Source organism: Anser anser (genome assembly GCF_964211835.1).
Source record: "Anser anser genome assembly, chromosome: 5".
NCBI classification, from domain to species: Eukaryota; Metazoa; Chordata; class Aves; order Anseriformes; family Anatidae; genus Anser; species Anser anser.
In genome coordinates, this window is record NC_139725.1 from 30647283 (window position 1) to 30664265 (window position 16983).

Here is a 16983-nt window from a genome sequence, read left to right on the forward strand (position 1 = left end):
CCTAACCATTTAATCACTTTTTAAAATCACTTTTGATTACATTGAACACATTTACTTTCTTTAAAAGCTTTTGATAAAAGGTTTTAGAAAGTTTTTAGAAATCCAAACACGATATAAGCAATCTTATCACTTGCCCACATACTCGGCAATTCATTCAAGAAATTTCAGATTCACAAGACATGATTTCCTCTACAAAAGCTGAATGCTCCCAAATGTACTCGTATATCCACCAGTTCCCTGCCCTCAAAGTGCTGTTTCTATCATTTAGTATAACTAAAGCATCATAAGATAGGCCAAACCACCAAAGAGTTGTGTTTATCCAGAACTGGTGGTAAAGTAATAAGTACATATTAGCTACTTTTCTTAATGGAATATTTAGGAAAGTGCTGTTGATGTGTTCAAAACATTTCTTCTGCAGAGTAATTTTTAAAAGATACAGAAACATCCGGATTCTTCTAATATGACACTAGACATATGTATGGCAAGAAAGCTTACTTCATTTCTAGCAGAACTTAATGCCATCTCTTCCACATGTGCAGTTCAAGGTTGAGAATGCCACTTCCACAAAATTAGTGGCATTTTAACAAAAAACACCCCAACTGATTAAGCAGTGAGAGAGCAGCTGCTGAAAAGAGGGCTTTCCATTAATTCTCAAGTAAGGGATTGGGAATAATAAAGTAAAAGAACAGAGACAGAGGAGATTTATACAAAAAAAAGAGGTCTGGGAAGAAAGAATCAAGGAGCTCTACTCATTCTCAGCCGGGAAGAAAAAACTGATCAAGCTAATTTATTCTTCTGGCACTCACTAGTAATTTTTGGACGTCGATTACAAAAAGAACCATATGATACAAACCACGTGTTCAAGTCAACTGACACTTGTATGAATAATTAACCATCTACCAGCGATCCAGTAATCCCTTAAGCCATTTAACACTGGGTTCAATCCTATACATTGGATTTTCAGGGAGAAGGAGGCTGGAGGTCGGCAGGATTTCACATGTGATTTTCCCACCTCTCTTGCAAATGTGTGAACTTAGAAAAACTACTAATTTCCTCACAACGTTATTATTCAATGGTATTTGTACCATAGGTTCCTCTTCTGCAGTGTCCCAGGTCCAGCACTTTCCATAAGAAAGAGACTATCAGCACAACAAGGAGATCCCAGCAATAACAGCAACCAGAATATTACTTTTGTTATGAAAAAAAATTAACTTTGTTATATTTTTAACAGCAATTAACAGTTAGTATTTTTGTATGTTATTCAACTGGTAGTTCCAGAGATGACATTACTTACATCACAGCAGTCTGCTGTGTATGCTTCTATACTTACGAAATATTCTAATGACCAAAATTTCTACACCACTGAATGCTTGAAACATCATCATCTGCTAATCAGGTCTTTTTGAAGTAGTTCTAGTATTCAATTCCTAAATGAAAATTTAATTCTTAGTTTTTTCATTGGTCTCAGAGCAGGCTCATCTTGTAAGCATCTGAACTGAAGAACACAGGGAACGCAGATGAAGGTTGTATGGTGGCCTTACCTTCTTCATACCAATCATATTGATATGTTTTGTGTTTGTTTTTTTTTTTTAAGCTGCATAAGTCAAAAATGAAGTGGGCTGTAAACAAGAAATGTATTTAAGCATTTAAAATGACATGGAAATTCAAATCATATGCCTACTAACATTAGTTTGCGGTGCAACACTGAATAAGCTGCGATATCTGTCCTTCAGTTTAACCCCTATAAATTCAAAAATTCCTAACTCTCCTCTCAAACACATCACTAGACTCACAGAAATTGTATGTGAAATTGCATATAAATAAAAAGGTAGTTTCTTTGTTCTCTGTGCAATATAAGCACAAGGGTTCTGCTATACACCTAAAATTTGTGAATGCAGCACAAAAAAAAAATTCATAGCAATATAGATTTTCACTAGCAAGATATACAAAGTGCTATTACCAACAAGCTTTACAGTGGCCAAAACCGTGGTGATAAACACCAGCACAGAGTATTCCTCTTCTTTGTTAAGATCTTTGCCAACCCTCCTGTAGACTGGGACAAAAACCTGATCTTTTTTTTAAAACAGAGCTTGATACAGTATTGAAAGGAATTGCATGAAGCAGTTATTTATGATGGAATAAAAGACTGACTCAGGAAATTTCAGTCCTGGCAAGCATCTTCACCAGCAGCTATTTGCATTTGTGCAGCAAGAACACAGGCAGAACAAGATTCTTGTTGAAAGGCTAGGCAACAGTTCAGCCAGCTGTATTATTCTAATGAGCTTTTCAGAAAAGGTGTTGAAATAAAATGGTCTGTCAATGTTAGAGGCAGAAATATCCATTTCTGTTGATGGTATACACGCTAACTTAGAAGGTTGGTTATCAGGCAAAAAGCTCTCTCGACGCCAGTAATTAACCAAGAGGTTGAAGGAGACAAGAGGAAGGGCAAGCCTAATAGGATATAAAAGTTCATCCTGTTAAGAATTTCAAGTTGCATCCTGCGGGGGGGGGGGGGGGGGGGGGGGGGGCAGGATTTGTTATACATGTCCATTGCTGCCTTTATAAAATCCAATACTCATAGTCATTGACGAGCTAGTAGTGACTGCACTGGCAAGAATCTGTCCTCTGCATACATGCCTCAAATGCCACGTTCTTTCCAGCAAATTTAACCATGATTCAAGGTTTTGGCCACCTTGGAGAGAGATCTCTTTTTCAGAGACAATATATTATAGCTCTCTTAATGGTGATGACCCTCTGTTTAAGGAAGAACACTGAGAAGTTTAAAGAACACTTTCCCTATTTTGAGGGAAAGACTGGTAACTATACATAAATAAAGCAATGAATGAATCTTGAAAATATTCTTCTGAAAAGCTAAAAAATATTTAAGTGATTTACGACCTAAGTCAATGACCAAACTAATATTTGCATGGGTATAGAGGCTCTTAAACTATCATGACAGAAGTCATCAATAGACCCTAATATTACTTATCTTTTTAAAAATTAGGTCATGTTGGTACAGAATATCTACTGACCTGTTCAGCATGCCTGGATTAGTAAAGTTACAATCACAGAGGAGTTGTGATTGTAACTTCCTTCCCCTTCCTTCTCCCTTCTTCCCTCCTCCCTTAAATGCCATTCCTAGCACTGTTTTTCAGAGGTGCAAACTGAGGTTTGAGTTTGGAAAGCTAAATACAAATCAGTATTGTCAGGTTTTCATTTCTGCCAGTCTTCACTCAGAGTAAAAGCCTGGTTCTTGCACAATTCTTCTCAAATTAACTACATGGGCTACCACATTTAATGATAGTCAGAATTTAATCCATACGATTAGCATGCAAATTAAGTTCACACATTCATCCACAAGGCAATATGTTATCTATTCTGCACAACTTGGTAAGGAGAATGAAAATCACCACAAATATCTTCCATAACAGCCAGACAATTCTTCCAGCTGGGATATTTCTTTAGCCTTACAGATTTCACATCATGCACACACTGCGTGTGAGCACTGCTGGCCAATGACAAATTCTTATTACCCTAAAGACCCAGTCAGCTTGACATTTCTATACCTCTCCCCTCACAGGAAAAAATATTCAACTACTTTGTTTCCAATGTTCAGTACTAATTCTGTATTTCACAGCATCCAGAAAAGTCAGTATCCTAGGACAACAATAATGAGTTATTTACGGAATTCTGGATTTACCAATTCACTTAGAGCTACATTCGAACTCTATTTTTGCAAGTCTACAGGGGCAATCCTTATGCTCTTCCCTACCAAAATAGCTCTTATTCTCAAAATCTCATTGCCTGAATGGAGAAGACAACACACGCATTCAAATTACTACTAATGAACTACATACTCAGACTGACCTACAGAAGAGATGTATCACTTTATGCAAAAGTCTGGGAAGGTAGAATTAATTCAAACTTCTTATCAATGTGGAAAACATTGCATTCAGGCTGAAACTGCAGAGAGAATTTCATGAGGTACAGTGTGCTCGTGTACATAAGCATCAGTGACAGATTACTATCAAAACAAAATGATCTTACTCTTGGTAAAACATTAAATAAGTAGCAACTTCAAGGATTTCATAGCTTCGTTTTATGGCCTTTGGTTATGTCAGCCAATAGCTGAAGGGAGGCTCTGAATCCTAAAATAATCTGAATGCAAATGTAAGGAAGAACAAAAATTTATAGGCATGCAGGAGCTGGTCTACCACTTCCTACAGAAAAAGTGTTTACAATTAATACCAAAGTAGTCTCAGAGTTAGGTGGATGGAAAGCCAGTGGATAAAGTTTTCTTAAACCCATGATTTTAATATATGGTTCACTGTTACTCATTCTTAAACATAAAATAGGTTCCATGGCAGATCTAGTTACTGTTCAGTATCCAGTCACTTAACACCAAATCAATACCTCCACACGTCGCTGCCTTTGGAGAACATGGAGGAGCGAATGACTTCAGGAGCCATCCAGGCATACGTCCCAGCTGCGCTCATTTTGGTAGTTTTATGCCATTCCCTGGCCAAGCCGAAATCCGTGATCTTCAGTATCTTGTTGCTCAGATCTCCGTTTTCCACCTTTTCGAGTATCAGTACTGGAGAAGAGGGAGGGGGGGGGAACAAAAGGTATGCAGAGTAAGGCTAGTATTTATGTAAAAAGATCCTCCTGGTGATCCCCCCGAATCCAAAATTCTCCCTGACTTTTAGTTATTCAAACATACTGCCCTCTGTTACAAGGTATTTCAAGCTAATCCCTTCATGTGGTAAGTGAACATCTGTCTAGCAAATAGCTTCAAATTTAACCAAAATATCAAACCCCAGAGAATAAACAGATAATAAGATAACGATTTAATGCAGTACCTACTATTATTCTATATAATAATTGTCTGCTAAAAGGAAGTAAACCACTGTAACTTCTAGAAATCCAGATAAGGGAAGACATTTCCTAATTAATCCTCTCTCAGCAAGCCAGTAATAGAATCTTTTTCTCAAACTGCTTAGAGGACTTTTTTTTTTTTTTAAATCCAAGTACACACACCGGCTGGATGCACCTTTCAAGTAAATGAGTTAGGAGAGCAAGCTCTACATACGCATATTTTTTTCAAGTGCAAATTAAAAAAAAAAAATTGATGATCAGTAATAACATGACCAGTCCAAGACTCCATAAACACTCCCATGTTACACCCCCCCCCCCCATCATTATTAAACATTTTTTAGTTAAGCTAATGAAGTTTCTATCACATTGCAGTGACAAAGGAGTCTACACTCAAGAATTTAAAACAGTGGGGAGCAGAACTCAAGAATGCTTTGGTACAAGGCACACAGGCACCTTTATCCAGCAAGCTAGGCTGTCACACCACTGTGAAATGGGTGTAAACCAGAAGTATCTGTTCTGCTTTAACAGCACCTATTATCCTCCTTATCTTAAGATGAAATGACCACACAAAGTGCAGAGCAATGATCAAGCAACAGAATATAACAGCCTACTAAACTTCCAGACATAAAGTAGCCATAAGCCTACGAAGTGACTTTCAGCCACTTCATTAGTCTAATGACTTCATAGCAGAAAAAAAAAAGAAAAAAATCAAGCCACTAACACAGCATCATTATGCAGCTACCCTTTTATTATTTTTAATGTCATTACAGATACCAGCTCTTGGACAACAAGATGTTATGGTTCACTGTATATGTGTAAATTGAAAAACAAACAAAACCACAGTCACGGACCATAATGAAACAGCTAAAATGCAAAAGCACCGCAAAAATAGAGTACGTAATCATCTTCAGGACCATTTTTAGCAGTCCTTGAAAAAAAACCCAGCGTCAGCCTAAAGCTAACAGCTTCTTTAAAAATAATCTTACGTTTATTCTCATACTCCCCTCTAATAATCAAAATGAGACTTCCAATGAAATAAAAGCATAAATGTTACTTGAACACCTTCTGTACAATACAAATACATCTAAGTGTTAAAATATTACATTTACTGTAATGAACTTTACACAGAATATGTTCCCTGAAAATTCAAAAAAAACCCTACCCTTTCTGTAAGACTTCACAATTCACAAAATACTACTTCATTAAAGATTTTTGATGGCCAACTCAAGTTGTGAATAAACTAGACTTATGGTTAAGCTCTTGGTTCTTGCTTCTTTTGAAAAATTAATTTCTAACATTACTGAATGCTCCACTTTCCTATTCACAGAGGAAGGAGAAGTTTGAATGCTACCCTACAGAGAACACAAACATTATTTGAAAAAAACATGTCAATTACTAGAAACCAGCTAATACTAGGAGATGCTGAAGTGACCCTTTCCATGAAGCTTTCTGACAGCAATAAAGGCTGCAAGAAATGCATAACTAACCTTCTCCTCATTTGGGCAAAACCAGATGCATTTTTTAGAGCCATACCTCAGTGCGGACCACAAGAATCAGAGGTACAAAAGTAGGTTTCCTTTGGGTCTCTTCTAGCTAGATTTTTTTTCCCTTCATTTTCCCTAGCAGCCAAAGAATTGTTAACAGATATTGCTAACCAGTCTCTCACTGATTACAAGAGTTAGAAACTTCCTAGGACATAAAAGTTTTTCTTTCTAGCCTATACTCATTGTGCTTAAATAACTGGCAGAATAATATAATCTAATTTTAAATTTAACTGCAGAGATACAGAGACATAATGAAGTTCTAAAAGTAAAGCGACACTTTGAAACAAAAAAGCGTGGGCTTGGGGCGTGTTTTTGCTTCCATTCAGAATCACAAGTGCAAGCAAATTTGCTCTTCACAAGGCAGATCATATTGTCTCTGAACCTGCTCAACAGCAGGACAGAACGCCAAATATCACGGTTGGGTTGGACACACCTTCCTGGCAAGAGATTATTTAAATCTAACTGCCATTATTTGCATTAAGATCTAACAAAATAATTAGTACTTACACAGACCTATTGTATCCATGAACTTGTTCTTTTGTGAGATGTATGCTGAGATAAATTACCATAACAAAAAAAACACAGGGAAGGACAATGAAAGAGCTGCATGTATTGCAAGCCCTTGATTCCTCAGTTACGTTCCCCATTATTTCATTGTAATAACTGCTTGGGATAATAATCCTGCAATCCAAAATTGTAGAAATTAATTTTAAGGATTACAGCTCTCTCCAGCATCTGTTTCAGTTCTCTTCATCTTGGTCAGCATCAATAGGCTCACTTCCAATTGCTAGGAGTCTCCCTAGTCTCTCTCTCAGATTTTCAAACCAAAAGCCTTGATTCTCCCTCTTGTGTTCATTCAGATTTCAATGAAGTATCTTGTAAATAGGTGAAATATCAATTCCTTTCAGTTTCCACCTTAATCTACCTTAGAGTTAACACGGGCCAGGTTGCTAGGACACGGCAAATGCATTTCACTCTTGCAAATCAATATGGTCTCCTTCTTGTGAGCTTGATCTATAACCGGTTATTACCTTCCATTTAATGCTATTAGTGTAAGTTCTCTTCAGAAAGTACTATTCCTTCTGCACTTACTAGAATCCAGCACAGCATGTAACACGAATAAGTAAGGTAATTCCTACACTTACAGCAGTTGCAGAGTTAACCTAACTGTCCGTCTTTGAATAGATGTGACCACTCAGGACAGAACTAACAGTAGCCAATTTATCAGAAATAATTGTTTATCATCAGTCTAGCAAAATCCAGAAAGATATAAAGCACCTAAAACCCCAGCTAATTTACTAAGGCAATATTCTCATTCTGGTCTCTTGATTTAAAAGATCTGATAAGAGCAAGTGGTTAAAAGCAAGGAAAGCAAGGTATAAAGTGAAATTAAAAATCTCTCGTATTCCCAGCCTTAAAGAAAGAAGCTGTTTGGCAGCCAAGATACTGGGCCTAGTTTTCAGGCAACTGGGGAAGAACAAGAGCTGAATCAGCAGGAACACGCAGAATGCACGTCAGCTTGGTGGTGGTGGCTCACTGCTCCCTGCTCCAGCAGGGTCTGTGCAAGGAATCTCTTCCTGCGAGCATGCACGGAGCCAGTCAAGCTGTAGGTGAACGTATGTTATGTACTGCTGCTTGTAACAACTCAAAACCACTTCTTTCCTGCTTCTCTGTACAGCACAGGTTAAAAGCTAATTGTAAGTAGCACAGGTGAGAACCAACTGGCAGTGTGCAAAAGGGACTGGTGAACAGAAGTGGGTATCGCAAGCACAGACAGCTCTGAGGATTCAGCTGCTAAGCAAACAACTTTATAAAGCTCGGTTGATCAGCAGCAAATCACCAATACCATGTCCACTGCCTAATGCAAACGCAAAGCAAAATGTGGTGGCTTAAACTAGCTGCTAGCAACTTTAGATAAAGGGTATTGTGAACACACATGCTGACAGAAATAGCAATCCAGAAGTGCTCACATACGTCTGCATACATTCCTGAAAGACTCTGAACTTGCCCATCAGAAAATAAGTCCTTGCCAGCGAGAAATTAATTACAGGTCAGACGAATGCTGCCCAGCAAACAAGCCTTCTGTATCTGAGGGTGCCCCAGCTCAGAGAACAGGAACAGAACGTGACCCCAATAGGCCTCGGCATCCCCAGCAGCACCTGTCCTTGATCAGGCGATCATCCAGACACAGGTACACCATTCAGATGGGTAATTGCCACCACTAGGGTTTTATTAATAAACTTCATTACCAGAGGACTCTCAAGAATCATTGATTTAGTGACTCATCCCCACTGTTTGGTTTCTTGAGAGATGGGCAAAATGCAAGTCCTGAAAGACAACAGACAAGCCAGGCACTTTAGAGCTCAGAGTAGAGAAACAGAAAGGTACAAATTGAGCACTGGGTCCCCTCTTATCTAGGTCACGAAGACCAGACTTTTTTCTCTGAAATGAAAATGGCTGTTGAGGTTGTCACGTATTCTTTAAGAACTTATTTTGTGCCTCGCAAGAAGCACCAAGGATTATTTTCACATCAGAATCTTGTGAGAAAGCTTCCTGAAGTGCAGTGAAAAGAATGCACCATATAAACAGAGAGGTGGGTTAGGTAATGAGCCAACATTTATTGGTTTGACCGTAAGACAGACTAACTGGCAGAACACAAAGACCACTTGAAAAGACTCAGTCTGGTGGAGTTCCTAGTTATTCTGTCTGACATGACAGCAAGTAAAAGTACGTATTGCTGGAGATAAGAAAACTTGCCACTTACCATTTTCAGTGTTTTTTAGCACTGAAAGAGTTCTGCCTGCACAATACATTCAGTACATTTGGCAGGTGCCTGAATGGTGGTCATTAACCAGACCTTGCACCATGCCCAATAGTCTTCAGCTAGTAAGCAATACCAGCTGCGGAAACAGAAGTGTCGTTAGAGACTTTCCTGATACAGATGCCAATCTCAATCTGCTTGAAGAGTGATGGGGAATTAAATTATCCCGTACGGGTACCATTTGAAGATGGTTTCTTAGTGGGGGGGGAAGAGGGAAAGAGGGGGGGAGGGGAACTGATGACATACCCAGGATCTTCTCGGTTTATCCTTGTTTGTGACCTGGGCTAGCAGCTTTTCTAGCAAAGAGTTGGAAGTGACAGAAATCAGCTTCTTGAGGTCAGGTGAAGCCAGCTTACTTTCTCCAGTTTAAGTAACATTCTGCATATGTGTTAAGAGCTAGCATGCTTTTGACAGGACAGAGAACTTCAGTCTTTCTGAAAGTAAGCAAGTCTTCAGAAGCACACAGATCCCAGTGATAACAGATCCCAAAGGGAACAGTTCTCAGTTTTGTAAGTCACAGTTGTGTATTAGTGACACCAAGAAAAATTCCACTTTTTTTTCTAGAGCCAGGGCCAACTCAAATGCTTTTGTTTAAACCAAGATTTGTACTGAAGTTAGACATGACAGAAATGGACCCCCTGAAGTATGACTGACACAAACTCTTCCTGCTCCACACAGGATTCCATTATTGTGTTTCACAAAAGACAAAAACATCTGCCTTTGTATTCAAAGCAATACAAAAAGCAACTTGATTGAGATTTCTAAGATACCATTATATCCTTCAGCCTTCGCATAGCTGCAAGTACGGGGGATCTGCCAGTTCTGTCTTGTTATTACAAGTCATTACGGAGATGCCTGCTCCATGGGGCATTAGACGATGCAGGATTAGCTACCAAAAGAATGGACTTAAGACTGCTGTTGTTCTAATGAGACTTTTAAGGACAGTTCCTATGGTTGGGTTTCACACTAGAACACTGAACTTTCCCTAGCAACTTACCAATTTTCACTACAATGTTTAGGACCAGGACTATATGTATCCAGGACTATTCTGTGTCCATACACAATGAGGTATCATTGCAGTAAAAACACTGAAACCTGCAGCTTTAAATTTCCTTACTGCAAACATCCTGTATTAGTTCCCCAAAGCAGCTGTCAGTTCTAAGTAGGCAAAACAGAGGAACAAATGGATTCTGAAGGAATACAGACAATCTAAAAAAACGCATAGATAAAACGCTAGTAAGGTTTCAACTCTGCTATGAACTACAGAACTAGAGAAGGGCTGCCCTGGAGGCCAAAGATGCACACTTTTGTTGAGACAAAATACCATCTTGCATGCGTGACAGGGATGCACACCTCCCATAGCCTCACATATGCAAAAGACAATTGGGAATCAGATAATCTGGAAAGACAAAGCCTCTTCAGAAAAATATTCAAGGCCTAAGACTACTATATATACTCTGAATTACTCTCTGCAGGAACCTCTCTTGACTAGGAACATTTCTGTGTTAAGTGCCCAGACTCACACCACGTGAATCTCTCCTTTAGGCCTGCCCTAAGGAAGCAATTTCAATTAGAGGAGTTCTCCAGCAGCACCAAGCCTGGAACACCAGATGTTAGAGAGCCATCTGGTGAAAACTCATGTACTCATCGTTGCAAGATTATGTCAGCACCCTGAAAATTTTTAAATTAAGTTTCCAGAAATATATTGTTCTATTAGCAGAATGGCTAATCTAAGTCAGAATGGTACTACTGTTAAATTAGTCTTAAATAAAATTGTCCTTAGGCCCATGCTGGCAGCTGGAGGTCAGAATTCATTGCATCTTGCACCACTTCACTTAATGATCACTGAATCGATTGAAAAGTCAGTGGTAAGTACCTTTGTTAAATGCACGAAATCTTACTGCGAGGAAGAACTCATTTTCATTACTCATGCATCTACCAGAAATACATGAGGTATAGAGTGACAAGGTAAAGGCAGGGGCATAAAGTTGTATAATTTTTGATCTACTTGTATGCAAGAATTCTGCATACATTGTATTCTGCATACATTGTAAGCAAACCCAGAGATGGCTAGGTAAATCACACTCAACGCATCAGCATTCACTCCTGCTTATTAGCCATCACAATAAGGAGGACAAAATTGCTGAGCAAACTGATTTGGGAATGTTCTCAACTTTACATTAGTGTTCCAATCCAAGTAACTGCATTGTTGATATATTTTTCCTTCTGTTTTCCCCAACTTGTTCCTATTACACATTTTTTGTTCTGCCCAATTATTCTGGAAGCACTAGCTGGTCTGGGCCTCTTTCCTTCTGCCAGAATGTACACATTTCCTCTCTTTCCTTTTGTTTTCTTCAGATCTCACACCCATCAAATCTTCTTCCAAACACACTCCCCTAAAAAAAGGATAAAAAACATTTCCACTGAATCTTTCAAGCTGATAGCTTAAACAAGCATGATAAAACTTCATTTAGCTTCTATGCCGCGCACTTTATAAAACCCCAGTAAGACAACAACTATGTTTTCCATCCTTCACTGCACTACCTCCAGTATCCATGAAAAGTCCTAAGAGGTAAATTACTTTCACAAGCAGCAAGCCTTCACATGAGCAATCCAACTTTTCTTGGCAACCACATTAACATCTGCTGTTTTAATCCTCTGTTCTTCGCATATTATGCCAGCAGAACACACCTCTCAAACAAACTTCCCCCAGAAGGCAGTAACACTGTCACATTTTTCACTTGTTTGGAGAGTTTTCCAGCTACACTTTTGGACAGTTAGGTCAGACGAAGTTGCATTTTTACTCTCCAGAAGGACAAAGTATTGGTTAGGAGCAAGTGGGAAAAAAATCAACACTTCAACGCATGCTGATCCATTTGCTCCTAACATCAAAGAACTGGTAGAAAGTGGCTCCTCATTTCATCTCGATGTCAAAATTAAGTGGCAAGGCAGCAAAATATGGTTATGTAATCTCTTTTTCTGGTTTCTCTGCACAGTGTAGTGCTGAACTGAACACACCTTTACTTGTGCTAAAAGTTGATTTATCATTTCAAAAGCAGAACATTCCAGGAAAACCATGACAGTGATCATTCACAGTAAAAATACCACACATTTATACGTGAAGGTAGAGAAAAGGGGCTCCTGCACACCAAGAAAATAGAAAAATTTGTTCCTCAGAGAGAAAAATTGAAAGTCAGAACAAGGAAATCAAGATTATCTTGCAGTACTGCCACAGTAAATAAGCAAACTGCCCATCACCCCCATGTATCATGACACAGCTCTATCAACAACCGTCTGCTCCCTTCCCCAGGCCAGATTATCTGTTTTTAAGAAACAGGAGAGAAATTACAAATAAATCCAAGACAGTCTCTTGTACGGTCCAGCTTACAGTTCACTCCAAATCATTTGCCTGTGCATGACGCTACTCAGCCTGGCACACAAAACCAGAAATCTATTAGCTAATGAACAATCAAGCCTGATGGGAATGGCTGACAATCATTAAGTGAAGGAGGTAAAAAAAAAAAAAAATGAGGTACAAAGTACAGCATGAATTAAAAACATACAGGAAGAAATATGGAAGGAAGGAGGCTAGAAGGCCAGGATCCCTACTGTGGGTGCAGAAAAAGCGGGGCTTGTTGCCTGGGGTACACTGATTATCACTGACTTGATGGATGATTGATGGCTTCACATTTAACTTCCATATCGCTTTTCCCCAATTAAGACAACACAGAATTGTAGTGCAAGCAGACCTGCCACTCTTACTTAAATTCTACAGTTCTGGGCAGATCACAAAACAGCAGGACTACTAATTAGTGATAAAACAACATTAAGTCATGTGTTCTATTGTTATATTTTGACGTTATCGTTGTCAAGTCTTCATAGCTGTTGAAGAGATGCCTACCATTAACAGCGTTTCTGACATGCTTGGAAGGATAGTGGTGCTTTCAAACAGGTTGAGAAAATCTGAAGTGTCAAAACTTGTTTGCCAGAAACGAAAGAAAAACTGATTATGAAGTTACTTCAGATTATCCTGCACTTAAAAGGAGCTCTTGGACCTAGGAACAGAGGAGGGGTGATGGAGATCCAAGGTGAAGTCCTGACTGCAAACTATCAGAATTCACATACAGTAGACAATATTACTATGCCTGCAAATCCCCTGGTGTGGGCACAGATACGGAGTTGTTACTTATGTCATACAGAGAACTGGCGTTAATGGTGCCAGTGGTAGCTCCTGGGTTATGTATACTACATCTCCTCTAGATAGAGGCTCTGCTGACGAACTCAGAACTACGGGATGTAGAGCTTAGAAGGCCTGAAATATCTGAAAATTGTAGAAATCTTTGAATACCTTTAGGTGCCAGCGCACTTCTGTAGTACTGTTTTGGTCTTCGCCAGCGCTAGCACTGCTGTGGTCGAATGCTTTGCTATCCAAGATTCCAAAAGAAAATTTACTCAAGAATAAGGAAAGCAATCAGATCAAGTCACAAGAAAGAATTCTAGCGGAACTCCTGCAAGCACATCCCACTCACATCCATCCCCAACAGCCTTTACTCTTTATTTTGTGCTGTACTACCTCCTTAGAGCCATTATCATCTGGTTATACAGTAAAAGAGCAAGATGGCAGCAACAGTGGTGGGTGGAATACACTACTAAGAGGACTATAAATGAGATCAGAATGCCATCTTTGTTATTTTACTTGATGCAGAAATATTTAACTTCAATATTTAAATCATTAAGTAGCCATCCAATTACTCACACAGACGTAGTGAAATGTATTCCCTAGTCTCCCAGATTCTCATCTGGGCTCTTAGATTTCTCCATTATTCTCACTGTTTCACCATATCTGTTCTTATTTCTTTAGGCTGAAAAGAGAGAAGACCACTGCTTAGAAACTGGAAGGCTGAAAAATGGCAGAGGAACTCAAACCTGTATAGAACAACACTACTCTGCCTAAGTAGCTCTAATTTTTTCCTTTCTCAAAATAGTACCACAAATTTTTGCTGCGGTTGGATGTTTTTGCAAATCATTCCAGAGGAACTCAACCACCTATATAGATACAACAGGATACTAACAGATATTTTTCCCCCAATAGGCCTTTGCTCATCTGTGCATATCTGACTCACTGTCACTGTATGATCGCTGTTTCCGACAGCAGTAAAGGTCAGCAGGAAGCTACAAGCGGGGAACTAATGCTTACCCAGTAATAGCTGGGGTATGAAAGACCACTGCTGCAGATGAGCACTCACTGTGGGTGGGAATATCGGACATTTTATTTCTTCCTCCAGCCCGCAAACAGAACAGCTTACCGAGGCGTCACTTACCAAAATGCAAAATGACAAGTTTAATCAGATAGTGGATAAGCATCAGCCCATTCACTTCCTCTGTTTAGATAATTCCAGTACTGTAAGGAAATGTATCAGATATTGAGCCCATCAAGTGCCAGGTGCAAGAGCTTTGTAGAAATAAAAGAACAGAGTAAAACCTTTACGGAAAGCAATACTGTTTCGGTCTGAAATCTTTAAATGCACAATATGACCAAGGTTCAGTTTAAAAGCCGTAAGGCTTTTCCATGGACAGATTTAAAAACAATCCAGACCACTATGAGGGAGCACTACAATTAAACTTCCGCCTGTCAGCAATACAGCAGAACTCTCCTCAAGTGCAAGAGTTGAAGAAAACAGAGGATATTCTGTTTCCTTCTCCAAAGGAAGTTCCAAGTTTGTAAAAAAAAATAAAAATAAAAATAAAAATACACAAGTTTCAGAAGTCAGTTAAAGGCTGACTGAAACTGAAGGAATACCAGAGGACAAAAAAAATCTAATATCACAGGAACCAAACCCCCTCACCTAACCCGTGGCAGAACATGCCAATCTATTACAGGAAGCCTTCTCTTGAACAAAATCTCCTCACTCAATTCTGTGTGCTTTCTAAGGACTTGTTTTCCAGACTACAGAATCCAAGCTAGGAAAGCTTTCAGGGCACTTTCTGAAAAGTACCACTCCTAGCAAAGAGTCCAGGAACACTAATGTTAATCCTCCACTCAAATTTCAATTTCCTCCCTGACACATGCACCCTGGAATTTTACAACTGGGGCAGTCAATTTCAGTTTATTGTATTTTTTGTACTCATCTCCCTACAATCTAGGTATAAACTTTACTCTGTCCAAGTCCCTTTGATTGCCTTCTCTATTTTAGGTCCAAACATTTTCAGCTACTTGGAGTCTTTAAAGTTCATTCCAGTATGTTTTTTCCAATATAGTTTTATTTTTATTAAGTGGAGACCAATTCAGAAAAATGAGATAAATATCTTTTGTGTCTTCCATGGGCCAATTACGTCTTCTAACATTTGCTTTTACCTGAAAAAAGGGACAGAAACGTCCACTGTACTCTGAAGAAATGCAATGCATTCTGACAAATCTTCAAGGCTCTTACTTAAAAAGTACTATAGCAATGGAGACTATAAACTATAGTCCCATACTTTTTGAACAATCCTTTTTCGAATGAAAAAAGTACCTATAGATCAAATGAAAATGCTTTTGCATAGGAAAGGATGGTTTCACTGAACTTCCTATGATTGTTCCAGCCCCACTCTCCCCTCCCACGAATAAGCAAAACCAAGATAAATATCAGCTCAGATGGGGTGAGGGGAGGGAAGTGCATGTCAGACAATTAAATAAAAGGACAGCCTTAATGTATTTCTTCATGCTGCTGTGTTCTCTGAGAGTCATGGTCTCACAGCCAGGAACTTGTAAGTCTGCAGTTTGACTAACAGGACAAAAAGAGCACTGTTACTGCAAGAGGGACAAGGAACTAAGCTTGCCAGGTGTTGTGTTTTTTCTTTAATTATTAAGTCCTATTGGCAGTACACTGGCATACTGTCCTGAGGACAGAACTAAGCTTTTGGGAAAGGCTTTCAAACACTTGCTCCAAAATAAAATCTTGTATTGTAGTGGTTTGCCAAAATCCAAACTGCAATTTTAGCTCTACTTTCCGCAATCAGCCTGCACAGCTTTGTTTCACAAGTATCCAGATAATGAACAATCTGCTCTTGATCCTGCATTCAAAGAACTTAAAGTGATTAACAGATCTGCACGTGGACTGAGTCCGGGCTTTCCGCATGTAGCCTTCACGTACCTTCTGTTGGGTACTCTGTTGCTCAGCTCAGAAAAACATCTTTGTTGTAAGATTTGTTTGTGGTGCAGAAGGCTAAATGTTGCATAAGATCCCGTACACCACAGAATTCAAGTCTTGCTCAAAGTTTTGCATCTTGGAAGGAAAGCCAAAGAATATTGCCCCTGGTAACAGGCATTTTTGCTTTTATTGTTAACCATTCTGCAAAATCACATTAAAATACACACACACCTTTGAAGCAAAAACATTTTAATTATTGGGTATGCGAGGGTTCAGTAAAGCCATAAAGCTGACCAACTGTCTTCTTCTATCAACGTAGATGAGGTGATGGATGTGACAGCCCAGCAGTTCTCGGATTTTAAGCCATGCAGTACAGTAACTCTACAGAGCTAATGCATAATGGGGGAGGGGGTAGGAAGGGCCTCCAGAGCCATGATATATTTAGAATCGATCCCATCCCCTAGCCAAGCTGAAAGAAGCCTTAACGCTTTAATGATCTGGTACAAAACACGCCGAGTACTCCTGGAGAACACTAAGGTGAGTTTCCTGGGAAAATGTTGCTGTTTGGCTCTGGTTTCAGATTAAATCCGACTACACCGCTTACACTGGAACA

At 39.2% G+C, this 16983-nt stretch overlaps 1 protein-coding gene across 20 annotated transcripts in view; it reads right to left on the reverse strand.

Annotated features, from left to right (window-relative positions):
• MAP3K9 (mitogen-activated protein kinase kinase kinase 9) overlaps positions 1–16983 on the reverse strand; it is a 79433-nt gene that overhangs the window by 48749 nt on the left and 13701 nt on the right. For all 20 annotated transcript variants that reach the window (XR_014584626.1, XR_014584627.1, XR_014584628.1 and 17 more), the window contains exon 3: positions 4414–4594. Coding sequence is in view for 2 of the 20 variants with exons in the window: in XM_083836636.1 (XP_083692762.1) it covers positions 4414–4594 (181 nt within the window). In the remaining 18 variants the exon portion in view is untranslated. The remainder of the gene's footprint in view (positions 1–4413; positions 4595–16983) is intronic.